Source organism: Ictalurus punctatus, chromosome 9, assembly GCF_001660625.3.
Source record: "Ictalurus punctatus breed USDA103 chromosome 9, Coco_2.0, whole genome shotgun sequence".
Taxonomy (NCBI): domain Eukaryota; kingdom Metazoa; phylum Chordata; class Actinopteri; order Siluriformes; family Ictaluridae; genus Ictalurus; species Ictalurus punctatus.
In genome coordinates this window covers 21182941-21198389 of record NC_030424.2, presented here as the reverse complement: position 1 = coordinate 21198389, position 15449 = coordinate 21182941, and the positions used below count along the sequence as shown (strand labels likewise).

At 39.4% G+C, this 15449-nt stretch overlaps 3 protein-coding genes across 6 annotated transcripts; 2 read left to right on the top strand and 1 right to left on the bottom strand.

Annotated features, from left to right (window-relative positions):
• The first annotated feature begins 200 nt into the window (after positions 1–200).
• Positions 201–2403, top strand: LOC108270467 (protein FAM181A). Its single transcript, XM_017477203.3, has 2 exons — positions 201–572; positions 967–2403. The coding sequence occupies exon 2, from the start codon at positions 975–977 to the stop codon at positions 1848–1850; it is 876 nt and encodes a 291-aa protein (XP_017332692.1). The 5' UTR covers positions 201–572; positions 967–974; the 3' UTR covers positions 1851–2403.
• asb2b (ankyrin repeat and SOCS box containing 2b) lies at positions 2365–10925 on the bottom strand. 2 transcript variants are annotated; one of them, XM_017477199.3, is made up of 9 exons: positions 10850–10925; positions 8679–8759; positions 8251–8414; positions 7478–7633; positions 6510–6755; positions 5347–5518; positions 4222–4822; positions 3379–3526; positions 2365–3210 (listed from the first exon to the last, which is right to left on the bottom strand). In XM_017477199.3, the coding sequence occupies exons 1-9, from the start codon at positions 10867–10869 to the stop codon at positions 3032–3034; spliced, it is 1767 nt and encodes a 588-aa protein (XP_017332688.1). In that variant the 5' UTR covers positions 10870–10925; the 3' UTR covers positions 2365–3031. The 2 variants fall into 2 exon arrangements, with proteins under 2 accessions (XP_017332688.1, XP_017332686.1); XM_017477197.2 differs by lacking the exon at positions 10850–10925 and having other exon boundaries at positions 8679–8812.
• On the top strand, positions 8777–15322 carry si:ch1073-416d2.4 (coiled-coil domain-containing protein 42 homolog). Of its 3 annotated transcripts, none has more exons than XM_017477202.3 (9): positions 8777–8900; positions 12417–12474; positions 13009–13185; positions 13423–13580; positions 13686–13768; positions 13899–14071; positions 14174–14284; positions 14450–14566; positions 14719–15322. In XM_017477202.3, exons 1-9 carry the CDS (start codon positions 8875–8877, stop codon positions 14914–14916), a joined length of 1101 nt encoding a protein of 366 aa, XP_017332691.2. In that variant the 5' UTR covers positions 8777–8874; the 3' UTR covers positions 14917–15322. The 3 variants fall into 3 exon arrangements, with proteins under 3 accessions (XP_017332691.2, XP_017332690.2, XP_017332689.2); XM_017477200.3 differs by lacking the exon at positions 8777–8900 and adding an exon at positions 11997–12251 and having other exon boundaries at positions 14719–15321; XM_017477201.3 differs by lacking the exon at positions 12417–12474 and having other exon boundaries at positions 8805–8900.
• The last annotated feature ends 127 nt before the right edge of the window (positions 15323–15449 follow it).

Below are 15449 nucleotides of genomic sequence, written 5' to 3'. Positions count from 1 at the left end.
CAAACAGAAAGACAAGATTCTTGAGCGCTCAAGCCCCCTTTCCATGGTTATGCCCACCTTTTTTAGGGACCCCCCCCCCCAAAACTGCTTCTGACATCACCCTTAGGTGGAGAGGAGAGAGTGTTAGATCGGAACAGTTAAAAGTGACCCCGAAATCCTAAAAAGCGCGCTTTGTGCTTTTGCCCTGAAGCATGCCAGCACGGGCACCAAACGTTTGATGGTTGTAAGCTACCCATAAGACGTTGCGCACCGGGCGCAACTTTTTATTTTTTTATAAAACACTTTACATACCGTGTCTCGAAAGTATCCACCTAGAACACAACAAAGAAATATCGCAACTATTAGTCGCTTGATCTCCGGGGATCACCATGGCAACAGTATGCGCGGGGAAAGAATTCGCTGGCGGGGAGCGCGCGAGCTCATTGGGGGGTATTGAAGGGGGATTGAGGTCGCTGATTGGCTCAAAGGAAGCACCATAACTACACGAAGTTTATATTCATTCAGCTTGTTCAAGTGGTTAAACTACTGCAGTGAGAGGGCAGCCAAGCTGGACAGCGTTTCTGCACAAAACAGTGAGTTCTGCTGGAGATAGTTTGAGATTTTTGGTAAAGTTTATATCAATAAGTTGACATCTTTAAGAGCAAACATTTTCAATGAATACTGGGCGACGTTTGCTTAATTTTTGATGATTTCCTAAGGGACCAACCATATGCTGCAATCTGAGCATCATCGGCCCCAAATTAATTTTACCTGGACCTTAATAGGTTCCACTCGGATCTGTTATTACTAATATATTTACTTAGATCAATTTTCTTTTCAGGAACCATTTATGTTTCAGTTTCTTTGCGGAAGGGTTCCTCAAGACACTTAATGTGATGCAGCCCAAAGAACTCATGAAACATGGTTCAGGAACGTTTAGTTTTTAGATGGAGCGAAATTCATTTGTATTCCTTTTTTTCCATACAGAGTGACATATGTGGACGCGGAATGGCTTAAAAGACAAGCGCTGGTTAAAAATGGCAAGCTCTGATAGCGAAGTGAAAACCTTACTTAACTTCGTGAATTTGGCTTCAAGCGACATCAAGGCGGCCCTGGACAAATCAGCCCCCTGTAGACGCTCTGTGGACCACAGGAAGTACCTTCAGAAGCAGCTAAAGCGTTTCTCACAGAAGTGCCCGAGGACGCCTCGGTGCCACACACACAGAATCAGCGAGTCCAGTGCTGCTAAACTGACCGAGGACAAGCGTGTTATGTTTACGCACGAACGTGCTAAAAACGTGCTTTTGAACGAAACGCAAGCTACGCATACACGTGGAGAAGGGAACGTGGATGGAAATCCAAACAGTGAGAACCGGAGCGCACCGGGTCACATTCCCATGCGCAAACGCCAGCTTCCGGCTTCCTTCTGGGAAGAACCGCGCTCCTCTCACATCAGCTTTGAATACGCGTGGAAAAGCCACTCAGGCGGGACTGTAAGGTACGGATCTTCGGAGGCTGATGGAGAGAAAAGGACCACGATTGAAGATGAACTGAAAGCAAACTCGTGGCTGCGCGTTCGACGGGGATCTTCGGACCTGGAGCCTCTCAGGGTGGATCTGACTTCTACCAACGTGGCCGTGTGCGCGTACTGTCCTCTTCAGTGCCACGGACACCGACTCCTCCACAGCCACCTTATAACGCCTCATAGTGCATTTACCGGACCGGGGCTCAGGGCTAAAACACCCGCGACTGAACTGGACATGCAAAAAATCAAAGATGAACTGAAATACAGTTCAACGCACGTCGTGGTCAAGCCAATTCCAACCAAACCGGTTTCTTCCTCCATTTTCAGCGTGTTCGGTTTTATATAGGCGTCTGCGGATATGCCTGAACATTACTATCTTTAGTACAAATGACAAAGACTACGAACTGTAAATACTTGGTCATTCAGAGAGTTACGTCTGTATTCATTGTCTTGATATGTAAATATTGACGGCAGTTAGAAGCCCTTAGGCCTGCCAATGTCTTAATTAAGCACTTAAAGGGCCAATAAACATGTAGCATGCTCAGAAAAAAATAAGCTATAATCTCATGTTACTGAGGCTGGGTTTAGTCTAGTGTTTACCAAGACTGTTCTAGAAACTTTAACACTTAATAGGCTATTAACCTTTTGGAATAGTAAGTTGGAATATTATACTAGGCTTAAAGTATATATCATTATGGATTGCTAATGTTGTGTCTTCTGTACAGAGAATGGGACATTTCATAACAAAGGATAATTCTTTACAGAGTTTGGATAAAATTGGATAATACACGTAAACACTGATATAGTCATTATGATTAGAATGTGCTACCAGCTACCTCAAATATTACAGAGTCAACAAATCAACTTAAAAATATAACTTTAATACCAATATGCGTTCTTTTTCACAGTCCATTGTTTGGCTTCATGTATGTCCTTTTCACACATCTTATATTATATTCACCTTATGCCTGTGAATGCATAAATCATCCCAGATAACCTAAAACCCATCTACAAAAATATATCAAGTGAGCTTCTGAACAAGGATATTCTCATTAACATTTCAGTGCAAACCGGTTTCTTCATGTTTCACCTGTATAATTGATGCACTTCACTAAGAATGCACATTTTGACTTGATGTAGGGCCCATGATATGGTAAGGACTACCAACCCAAAAACACACACATCACATGATTAAAAATGTTCTCATTTTTCAGTGAGGAGACTTTACATTATATGTAAATGTTGTTTCCAGTCACAACACATGTGAAGCTTGTTCAGTCTCTGTGTTCCAGTGTAATAGTTACAATTACCAGTATGTAGATAATCATCATTTTGGCTATGTTGTGGATAATGGTTAATTGTAATTGTATACCGATTATAAGTATTCATCATAAATTTGAAGTACCTCAAATGTGATCTCTCATCTCTTCTTATAAATAGATAAAATTGTGTGCACAACCACAAAAAGCACAACTAACACAAACTGTCCAAACAAAGTTAGAATAGAAATCTCAAATAATTTGCAATTTATGTGTGAGTTGACGTGAGCTTTAGGACTGCATATTCTGTAGTGTTGTCCTGTGAACAACACAGATAGTGGAGCAGTCTGCCCGGTATTGGAAGAGTATTTAGAGATGTCAGTCTCTGGGCGCCAACTTGCTCTCGAACCTTCAGCCTGCACAGATGCATCAGTGGACGAGGTGATGCTGTGAAGAAGTTTTACACAGGTCAAAGCACAATAATGCATGTAATGCAGTGGTATAATATGCACTCCACTGCAGTCTATTCGGTCCTTGGAATTGATTATAAATGAAAGAGAATTACATATATATATTAAACTATTTTTTTTTTAAAAATCAGAAACCTCTACTTACATGCTTTTTCCTTAATGGCAGCCCATTCTTTTTTGCTTTTGAATAGTTCAATGACTCTGCAACACAGTTGGACATTTCCAACATAATCCAGTAGCAAGGTGATCAGAGGTGCGGCCATATGACTCACGGAGGAAATCCACTCACAAAACTGGAGATGGAGATTGGGCACAATAAAGAAGTCTAAGTATTTAGAGCTGTATCAGAAGCATGAAATATGTAGACTACTATGCAGTACTAATTTAAATGACATTTAGGAATATTAGTAAATTGTAATTTTCAAATAGGCATGCTTGCTTAATTTAAAATCACAGGTTTACATGGACATTAACTTGCATTTGAAACATACTTTCCTCTGTTCATTTCAGTATTATAAAAATGTTCCTTTGGAAATATAACAGTAATATAATATTAAGAATACTTCCTAAGAAATTTAAGGCATCTGCGAAGGTAAGATATAATGTTTTCAACAAAATCAAAGCTTGGTTTATTGGGTGCTAACCTTCTTTACAATGAATATACTAGTGGAATTAAAAAATCCATGGTAAAATATATTAAACATCTTATACAAAACTTTTTTTTAAAAGCTTTGAATTCATTACATAGAAAATTTAAGGAAACATTTTTAAATGGAATAGTTTCATTTAAAAATGAAAGTATGAAGAATTGCTTCCAACCTGGCAAATAGATATCTAATAAATTATCAGGAATAATACACTTCCAGTTCAAGTTGCACTGCCTCTTCTGTAGTTGAATTATGAATGTAGGGGAAATAATAAAAGTATATATAGCTATATTATAGAATAAAAAATAATAACTTTGAAGGCTAAGATACAGTTTTTGTACCTGTAGATTTCTGGTTGTTGATTCAGTACAGATTGTTTGTGATGGAAATGCATTTCCTGTCACTGAGTGCGTCGTCTGGTCTGTGTCCTCCATTCTGCTTTGGCTAGCAAGTTGCCTGCTGTCTGTATGGTCACACCTGAAACATTCCTGTGCCTCACATCCATTGTCCAACAGATACTGTAAAATTCCCATGCTATGCGTATATAACAGCACTCCTGGAAAATCAGTGGGATGAGCTGGTACATGAGCATTAACATCTGCTCCATGTTTCACTAGTGTAGTTATAGTCCTAAAACAGCCCTGGCGTAGTGCGACTAGCAGTGGGCTGAGGGGGTCCAGATTGGGGTTTGCACCAGCCTTGAGCAACAAGTCCACAACCTCTCTATTACCAGCTGTGACAGCGCAGTACAGAGCTGTGCTGCGATGGTCATGGAACATTGATGAGCGTTCGTGGGACAGACTTGCATTAACATCACAGCCTGACTTGATCAAGAAGCTGACAACTTTTTCTTGGTTGAACTCAGCTGCCAGATGAAGAGGAGTGATGCCACTTTGTCGTATTTTTGCACGACTAGTGACAGGCAGCAGTAATGATACAATCCTAGGAAAATAAAACAACAAAACAAATAGTTAGCATACACTGAATAGTTAGCATACACTGAACAGAAAACTAATAGTTAGCATACACCGAATCACTAGTTATTTATCCTATGTGTTGATATATAGACCTTGGCTTGATTTTAAAGATCATTTTAACAATTTGTACTCTGTAAACTTTAGCACACTTGAGCTGTAGGGTCATTCTTGACAGCTGCAACTGAAGGTCAATGTTTTGTTTGCATCACCTGTCAAGGCAGGCACTCTCGATATAATGCACTTTGTCACACCACCTGCTCTCCCACCCCACCCCCATCACCGAAATGACTTGCTCCTACTAAAAGGGAGCCATCACATGGAGTCACTGTTGGGTTACATCATCCCGGTGACATACACCTGTCATTGACAACAGCTTCTACTACAGCTGTCTAGAAGCTGCTATTTTAAAATCCATGGAATGGCACATTATTAGCAAACAACTTATGGATAATAGAAAGATATCTGTATTTGGCAGATGATTGCACTTACTCTTCATGGCCATGCTTGGCAGCAATGTGCAAAGGCAGAAGTCCAGTTTTGGAGCCTTTGTTGGCATCTGCATGATGTCTGAGCAAAAAGTCCACTGTGTCTCTATGACCATGTTTACAGGCTTCACTCAGAGCAGTAGTCCCTTCACATGACTGTAGGTTCACCCCAGCACCTTTGAAGATATAAAACAGCTGAGCTGTCATGAACTTTAATGTTCCAATCAACTTTATTTAGAAGAACAAATGCAAAACAAGGTAAAAAAAACAACAACAACCACACTTTAGAATACAGGAAAATGTTTTTTGTACAGCAAACGTAAATGACATGTCCACTTGGCTCTTTGAGTTATATTGATCTGCAATGTCAGTTCATGCTGCTATGACCCCTCTGTCTTTAGTTATCAAACTGAAACAGATATTACACCCACTATACTGTATTACATATCCTTACACTCAGCCAAAGAGTAGCCATGGCAATCAGAAAAACCTAATCCTTCTTAAGTAGTGACTGCTTATATATGTATGTGACTAATAAAATATTATGCTTATAATATAGTGAGTAACTGTGTAATATATATTTTAAACAAGTTGTCCCACAATTAATAAGGTAGTGAAAGACTTCAGAGGTAAGCAGAAAACTAGAACAGTGGTTTCACTTAAGGTAGGGCACTTAGTGCTCAATAAGGGGTGCTGTCACCTTACATGTGATAATTTTGCAAACACTGTTATGCAATGCAATTTACAATCCGGTAGCTGAAGGTTAAAAGTCTTGCTCAAGGGCACAGGAGTGTCTATCTGGCAAGTCTTTTGAGCACAACTTAAGAACCTTAACTTCAGAGTTATAACCATCCACTACTAGTCACCCGATATGAAATGTACTAATTAAATGTAATTAGGAACTCTTCAGTTAATGTGCTCTATCCATGTCTATTTCTGATTAGCTGATGCATGTTGTATTTATAGAGAAGGCTAGGAATCTTGCAGTGCCATGTTCACCCACCTCAGCTAATTAAATATTGTAAATAAGAATTGCCAAATTGATGGCATATTACACCTACACTACAAAGTTACTGAAATATCAGTTTGTCATCTCAGCCACTTGACTTCCTGTCAGCCTTCCAGTGATGATGAAATGGTATAGGTCCAGGGTTTATGCTGGCCTACCTTTACTAATGAGGTAGTTCACCATCTTTGTCCTGCCATGCCGAGCTGCCTCTATGAGTGGAGTGATACCGTAAGAGTTGGTGGCTTCAATGGCAGCTCCGGCCTGCAGGAGAGCCTCACAGAGCTGTGTGTTCCCCCGTCTCACTGCTTCATGGAGAGCTGTCCAGCCACTATGGCAGCGCTGGTTTACTGAACCTCCAAATGCTAGGATCAGCCTCACAATGTCAATGCTCTCTTTTTCACAAGCTGAAGGTACAGACAGGAAACAAGTTTTTAAAAATTGCTATGCTTTGGGAGACTTTTTACTGGTATGGTTTGGGTCCTCTTTTCTCCTTAGATGTAAGGGTCCCTGCATATCAATAAATATATTCTCACTGATCAAATGTATCTCATGATAAAAACTTTCTACATGTACATTATTTAGGAGACACCCTTATCCAAAGTGACTAACAAGTGCTTTGTAGTCTCTATCAAAATCACATCCTTATGCTAGTTTACTAGTCAGGGGCTAAAAATACCATCGGTCTAAAAACACTGTACAATATGAAAAGAAAACACAAGATGAATGTTTATTTTAAGTTTCTATCCAGCTGGGATTGGTCTTTCCACCGGGCTTTCTAAATGGTTTAATGAGTATAAAATTGATGTAAATTATATACTATGGCCTTCCTATTATTGATTTTGGACTGAAGCACCACCATCATCAAAACACCAACTGATGAAATATCATTGGGAAGACTTGTGTTCATACCTCCAGTACAGTTCCAGATACTGGTAAAATACACTAAGACACTTCTCCTTCTCACCCATTTGTATATAGTACATGTGTAGTGTAAAACAACCTTTTGTGCTGTGCAATAACTTTCCTCATATCATTCAACAATGCTCACACATCAAGCGCACACACATAAACGTGTAGTATAAACACACAAAAACACAATATGTTGATACTATAAAGCAGCATGTACCTTTATAAAGTGGTGTCTCTTTGTTTTTATTGCTGATATCTGGGTCTGCACCTGCCTCCAGAAGAAACTTTACACACTCCAGGTGCTTCCCATCAGTTGCAATTAGAAGAGCAGTCTGCTCCTGGAGAGTGCGCTTATCTACTGAAGTGGGTTTAACTGTGTTAAATGTGCACACACACACACACACACACACACACACACACACACACACACACACACACACACACATTTGTCAGACTGTGAGTACTGTGTCATAATACATAGCACTGTGTCATGCAGGTATGCAATGCTATGCTACACCTATGACTAACCCTAACCTTAACCTCAGTAAACAAAAGGAAACCTTTTGGCTTTTTATTTTTTTTATTTATTTTTTTTATTATTTATTATTTTTTTTAATGAAAGCTGCAGTTTTCCTCATGGGGACCAGTCAAATATCCCCACCAGGTCAAAATTTCCACATATTCTTATCAGTGTGAGGACATGCATAAAAACCTGACCCCCAACCCCCAGAACACTATTCTTAGCTTAAACTTATCTATTTTGTGTAGCAGATGATAAAGCCAAAAGCACAACAGTCGTTCAACTTGCTGAGCAAGTTTATTTTTCCATGTAAAATTCATCAGAAACAATTACAGCAATAAACTCTGTTCCGCTGCAATCTCAGTCTGCCTTTACTTCCTTGAGCTTTGTCCCAGAGGCAAAGAAAGACAAACTTTTCAGAGATTTCTGTACATTCTGTACAATCCTAAACATCCAACACACGGGTTTACCTTTAAGTAGAGCTTTTACACAGGCAGCCTGCCCATAATAAGCCGCTTCATGCAGGGCTGTCCAGTCTTCCACTGCATTATGGGTTTGGATGCATGATATTGATGTTGCTAGTTCAGTCACGGTCTGGACATCACCTCTCCTAACTGCCAGCATTATGGGCTCCCTGGAAATTTTTTGTCATTTGACTTTTGATGACATAATTACATTACAAGTGCAAATTACACAGGAAATCATTGCTTATTGCATTAAAGTCTTAAAAATATCCTGAATTAAGAAATCTAACTGGGAGCCACTGGAATGATCAGAAGTAAATTGCTGTATTTTAACCCAACTGTCATCACACGACTATATTGCACGTTATTTTTGTAAATAAGGCCAACTGGATGAACCATCTGTATTAGACAATAACGAGCAACAAAGGACTCACTGTGATGTGGCTGCGGTGACGTCACTGGGGTCCTCGCACCGCGCTCCGCTGTCAAAACCCTGCTGGTGACTCTTCACTCCACTGGAACGGAACAACGAGAGATATTCTGCATAACTAAACCGCGTCATGTTTAAAGCAAGCGACAGGGACAGAGAGTGCGGGAGAGAAGGAAGAGACAGAGACGGAGAGAAAGAGAATGCTGGAGCTCAGCTGTTGCCGGAGGTAATTTTAGGCATTGACATGGGGGGGGGGTTGGCCGCTGAGGTTTACCATGTATGAGCAGCTCACACTATCAAAATGACATCATGAAGTGGGCGTGCTATGTACTTCTGTTTTGATTTTCCTGTTGTGCCCGGCGCAGGCTTGCGGGTCGTGTGATCACCACGGTGCGGGTGATAAACCTTACTGGTAGTATTACACGATAAATACCCAGTGTGTTCCTTCTCCAGCTTGACTTCCTTTACCTCTGCAGTGATTCAACAGTGTAGTGAATGAATGGCATTAATGGCACGCATCTCACACCCAGGCTTCCAACGAATTCACTACAATAGTCGAAGTTAAATATGATCACCCAAAGCACTTGTTTTCCTACCAAAGAAATGAAAATAAGACAAAGACATTAAATAAGACATTTCTTTCTTTCTTTCTTCTTTATTTTTACACAATACACAATAGTAAAAATAAAGGTTCCAATTGGAAGCAAAAAAGGTTTTTCAGACTGATGCCATAGGACAACCCTTTTAAGTTGCACAAAGAACCTTCTGCTCTCAAGTTCTTTAGAGAACCATCTATTTACTGATGCTTTAAAGAACCCAGAAATGGTTCTTTGCAGCAGTGCCACAAGGAACCATGTTATCATAAGTTCTTTAAAAACCCTTAGTCAATGCTTTAAGGAACCAAAGTAAGGTTCTTAAGAGTGATGCCAGAAGAACCTTTTCCAGTCCCACTAAGAAGCTTATAAGGGTTCACTTTAACCTGTTAAAGGATGATACATTGAAGAACCAATACACTACTCTGAAGAATCTATAATGAACCATAAAGAACTCCTTTAATCTCCAAAGAACCATATACAAGTAGCTCTTCTCAAGAACCCTATACAATGTAAAATAGTTCTCGACAAGAAGAAGGTTCTTTGCAGAACCTAAGGTGCTGTACAGAACCATATTTTAATGAGTGAATGACAAGATTACATTTACACAACGAAAGGTAAAAAATTGTCTAGTTAGGTTATCTTAAATGCAGCAGGTTTGCTGTCAAGATGTTGATTTTTCCAAATTCTTTAATAAATTAAAAAGCTTGTATTTTTGTTCATTTTTCTATTATGACAAATAGTAGCCTGGTTAAGATGAGTGAATTGCTCTTAGCACTAGCACAAAGCTACACATGCAAAACAAACATGTTTTAGCCACTTGATTACATTTGAAGAAAGTAGAAAATCTGTGTAATTGGGCATTTCCCCAGTCTACTCCTTTAAGCAAGTTGAATGTCCTTTTAGGAAGTAGGCCAGCAGGCTGCGATAGGACTGATAACAGAATGGTCTTCCCATAATTAGACTCCTGAAGATAGAACGTAAATGTCAAGAGACAAAGTTCTGGCAATTTTCCATATACAGTGTAGCTGGTGTGCATTCAGAAATGCCGCCATAAAGCATAATACAGAATATGTTTTGTGTGCAGTAAAAGTGATATAACTGTGATATTGACAGAGCTTGGATCTTCTTGTAGAATAAAAAGCAATATCATTTTAAAAACCTTTCCATGCCATTAATAGTACCTCCAAGTTGATCTGATGGGGAAGCAGAGCTATTTAGAAATGCCACACACCTTCTTACGAACACTTTTAATGGATGTTCGTGTAGATAAATGAATGCAACCACTAATCTTGATCAGGAAATCCTGTAGGCTAATGCAGCATTGTATTGTATTATCTCTCATAAATCATTTGTAGTATTTGTGGTTTGGTTTAGTCAATCACTTATTTTGCACTGCATGCATACAAGACAGTATGTAGCCGACTCTTTAGCTGATAAATATGAGAAATAATAGCAAACCAATGCACACAGAATTGTGTGTGTTAAAGCAGGAAACAAGTAGCAGCACTTATAGCACTTAAAGCCTGAAGCACAATACTTTAGCATAAGAAAGATAACTTTTAGGAATCACTGTACTCACATTGGCCTCATCCAGTGCATCTGTCTGAGTCTGCATCTGAGAAACCAGTTTCACTCCCTATTTGAGCTAAAAGGCCAAGCTGCCCTGCCTGAGCTACAAATACCTTTTAAGGACATGCTCAATGTTGCTTAGGCTCATTTGCCTCTGCACTACCATCCATGCACTTAACTGTGTAAAACTAAATAGAGAGGCAAAGCTAAACAATGTGGTTACTATTAGGTGAAGAGAAAAAGGCATGGCTCCTGGTGGGCCATTTGTTTGAAGAAGCATGTGACCTATCAAGAATCAAGCTAAAACATGCCAGTAGTCATAGTGGTTATGTTGAACTACTTCTAAGCATGAATGAGTGTGAAAATATACTGACTTCCTATACAGGTTGTATTCCATCCTTGCATCCTTGCATCTAAGGCTCTGGGTAAAGCAGTTACTGAAGATGACTGAATGTACGTCAGTGCTACTGTTGTATTGAGAAGTGGTTAAGATATTGGACTACTGATCAGAAGATCATGAGCCAACTGCTGGGCCCTTGAGCAAGGGCTTAACCCTCAACTGCTCAGCTGTAGAAGAAGAAGAAGAAGCCTTTTTTGTCACATATACATTACAGCACAGTGAAATCCTTTTCTTCGCATATCCCTGCTTTTTAAAAAGTTGGGGTCAGAGTGCAGGGTCAGCCAAGATACAGCACCCCTGGAGCAGATAGGGTTAAGGACCTTGCTCAAGTGCCCAACAGCAGAAATGCTTGGTGGTGCTGGGGCTTGAACCCCGACTTTCTGATCAGTAACCCAGTAACAGCTGAGCCTGCTCTTTTCTTCTTCCTTTTTAAAAAATTAGATGAATGTATGAGTTGCTCTGGATAAGGGCATCTGCCAAATGCCGTAAATGTATGAGAATAGTCCACAATCCAAACAATAGCCAGTGGTGGACCACTTGAGAGCATGAGATAAATGGTAGGTGAGTGACACATTACGAAAAGTTGAACTACAATGGGTAACAAACTGACTTACATGCTACATGTACTTGGGAAAATAGATGAGTGTATTTTGCATTTAAAAGTCACATTATAAAGACTTAAGTGTAGATGCCTGATGCAGGATTCCGCTATAGAGAAAAGGCCCCCGGGGCAGTTGCTGTGACAACAGGAAGAACGCTCCTCGTCTTTCCTATACCGCGGTCTCCTGGCAACAGCGCAACACAAGTTCAGACGGACACAGAACCCGGAAGGAACCGCTTTAAATTTAAATATCTGGAACTAGTATTTTTTCCCTGTTAAAAGCAGGCTAGTTAACTCACCCAAAATGGATGCACGCTCTCTCCCTTTGCTGAATAAGAACGACCAGCGTTTTCACCTGAAAGTGGAAAACAGGCTGAAAAATATTTTTGTAACGCAGTTAGAAGACCACGGGTATGATTTTATATGCATACATTCTTTAAACTAAAGGTATAATGAATCAAAGGAAACTACGGAATTGTTATTAAGTGATTTGTAACCACTGTGCTGCAGGAAATACGTCTAACAGCCACAGGCATGCATGTAGCTAATTTGCATAATAGTTTATTTCTTTCGCAGTCATTCTCATAGCAGAGAAGAGGGACAGAATGTCAAACACATCCCTGTCATAACAGAGGTATGCATGTTTACACCGCTTCTTCAGTAGAGGGTGAACTCCGGTAATGCGGGCCATTTAAGCACTTTGTTGTGTTTATGTGATATTGTAATACTATTGCTTACAGGCCTGCTATTATTTGTTATTCTATTACTATTACTAAGCCTTAGAAGTAACACCATGTGATCAATATTTCATGAGCTTATGGATATGATGTGGATTTATTTTTTTACATTACCAGATGTGGGCAAAAATATTTTGGCACAATGAACACTAATAGTTCATCATGCCTCCTTTGAGTATGCATCTCTTTCACTACTGATATGATTAGAGGGCATCTTTGAGATTTCAGAAATCCCTAATACATTCTTAGTATTCAGTTAATGACAAAATATTTAAGAAGTCAAAACGGCAAATATGGTCCCAGATCTTCTTGACCTCTTACCAGTTTCTGCATGGCAATTTCAAGTTAACACCAACATTTGCAGCACTCTCATGACAGTAGATGTTGATAACATACTTCTACACACGCTAACCTTGTGTGCTAATGTGCAGTCATCTGACAGAATCCTGAAAACGGGTATCAACACTCTTCAAAAGACGCTTGTGCTGAAGACGCAGGTGCAACTGGACGATGTAAATAGGCAGTTACTGCAGAAACGGCTCGAGTTCAAAGATCGCATGCAAGCTCTGGAACAGAGAAGGGCAGCACTTCTGGAAAAACAGGAGGAAGTAAGTTAGATTGAAGTAATGTACCAAGGAAATTCAGGCTTTTTCATACTTCGATGCACCTAATTGTTTGGTTCATCTGATCACATTTCTGATGTCACATGAGGTTAATGAGTGCAAATCAGTAAATTATATGGTACTTGAGTCTTTAAAATATCAGTAGTCAAACACATCTTAAAACCTACATCAGCTGAACCTTGGAAAGCAATAATTAGATCAGGAATTGTGTCTGTTCTACAGACGAAAGAGAGGGCAACGAAGTTTGAAAAGTTTGTGGAAGAAAATGAGGTAAAGCGACGCCGTGCTCTGAAGAAATACCAACTAGAGAAAAAAGAGAATGAACTGAGGGAGGAGGAGAAATCCAAACTATATGAAGAACTTGAGCAGCTTCAGCTCAGGTAAAGAATTTTTGAAAAGACAAATCATCTCGGGCCACTATAAGTACATTTCAGTACTTATTTATACAACATATTATTAAATGTGTTTTTACTTTTTGTCCACAGGCATCAGCAACTAAAAGAACGAGTTGATAAATATAAGATTTATGAAGAGTATATGATGAAGATTCTAGATTTACTACCAGAGGGTAAAATATATATATATGCTATAATACATAACCAACAGATTTATATTTTTATCCAAATGTGACTTGAACATTGAATCTGATGAAGCCATTCTTGCTCATGAGGATTTGCATTGCATGTCCTTATGTGCAGCTTATTTAGAATATGGCTCAGATTCTTTGGTGATGCCCATCATCAGACGCCATGAGACCTTGTCCATCACTCAGCAGGACTTGTTGCAACGTCTCACCAGTCTGGCAGAGGAACTAGACCAGGGCCGATGCAACCTGGACTCACTTAAACTGGAGCACAGCACAAGCAGACTTGTATGTGCTTATCAAAGTATCACAACTGTAATGTGTGATTATGTTGACTTTCTTTAGTGTGGTATACCACAGAGTTTGAATATATTTTATTTTTGGAGATAGATGTCCAATAAGGAGTTGTCAGAACTGCGGACCCAGTGGGATCAAATCAGAGAGAAGAATAAACAACTGGAGATGACCCTGTATATTCAACATGACCAGTCCGTAGACCAGGTCTGATATCTGATGTATAATGTCATAATTTCTGCAGTGCTGTATTAAAGCTTGTTAATGGATTGTAACACAGTCTTATAAAAATACAGATCAAGATTTTTACATTTTCCCTCAAATAACATCTTATCTAGCTAGTTTAAAGCTTTGTTTCTTGTGTGTGGATAGATTGAGGAGATTGGGTGTCTTTTGCTAGCGGTCAAAAATCTTGCACAGCAATGCCACCTGCAACACTATGGACCTTTACAAAAAATGGACTCGCTGACCATGATGGACATGATAAAGGTATCAAAAATGTCACAAATAGTCAGATTATTTGCGTCACTTAGAACACAATGAACACGCGAGTCTTAGTCCGTTATCCACCTGGACAATTAAATGTCTGTTTTATTGTGGGGAAACCCAAAAATTAAGTCTGCTCATATCTATTTCTTCAGGAGTTCATTCTGGAGACTGTGGATACAGAAAGGAGAGCACTGCAGATAACAGACTCCAGTTCAGAACCGATGAAGAGGAGCAGACACAGAGGAAGTAAAGGACCAGCCCTGACTGTAAACAGCTCCAGTAAAGTTAACCTAAAGAGCAGTAGCAAAACAAGCGAAAGTGAACTTCTGAGCTCCTCTAAGATGATGTAATAAAACACATTTCTGACTGATAATAAGAGTCTTAAATAAAATAATCAGTTTTTCTTAGCCCACCGTTGAGGGGGAAAAAAAGAGCAATATTTGCCATTTCCTACCTTGAGTGCACTATACACAAAACTTATTGCAAGATGGTACACAAATGCAGCACCTCTGTGTGTGTGTGTGTGTGTGTGTGTGTGTGTGTGTGTGTGTGTGTGTGTGTGTGTGTGTGTGTTCAAAGAATACATTTGGCATTTTTCTAGCAAACGTGATAACTATGCTAGCATGCATGTCTTCCTTGGAAGAGACAGGACTAGAGCAAAGGTAAAAAATATTGGCTTTATGTTGGCCTTAACCCAAAACATTGCCAACCCTGGATTTAAATACTAAATTGTAAACTGTAAATTGTGTTTGTTGCTAGTTTAAATAAAAGGAAAAAAATAATAATTAACTGGTAGGAAATAGAACTGTGTTCTACACAGTTTTGATTTTCATCATTTGGAGAGGCAGTTTGATTTATATATATATATATATATATATATATA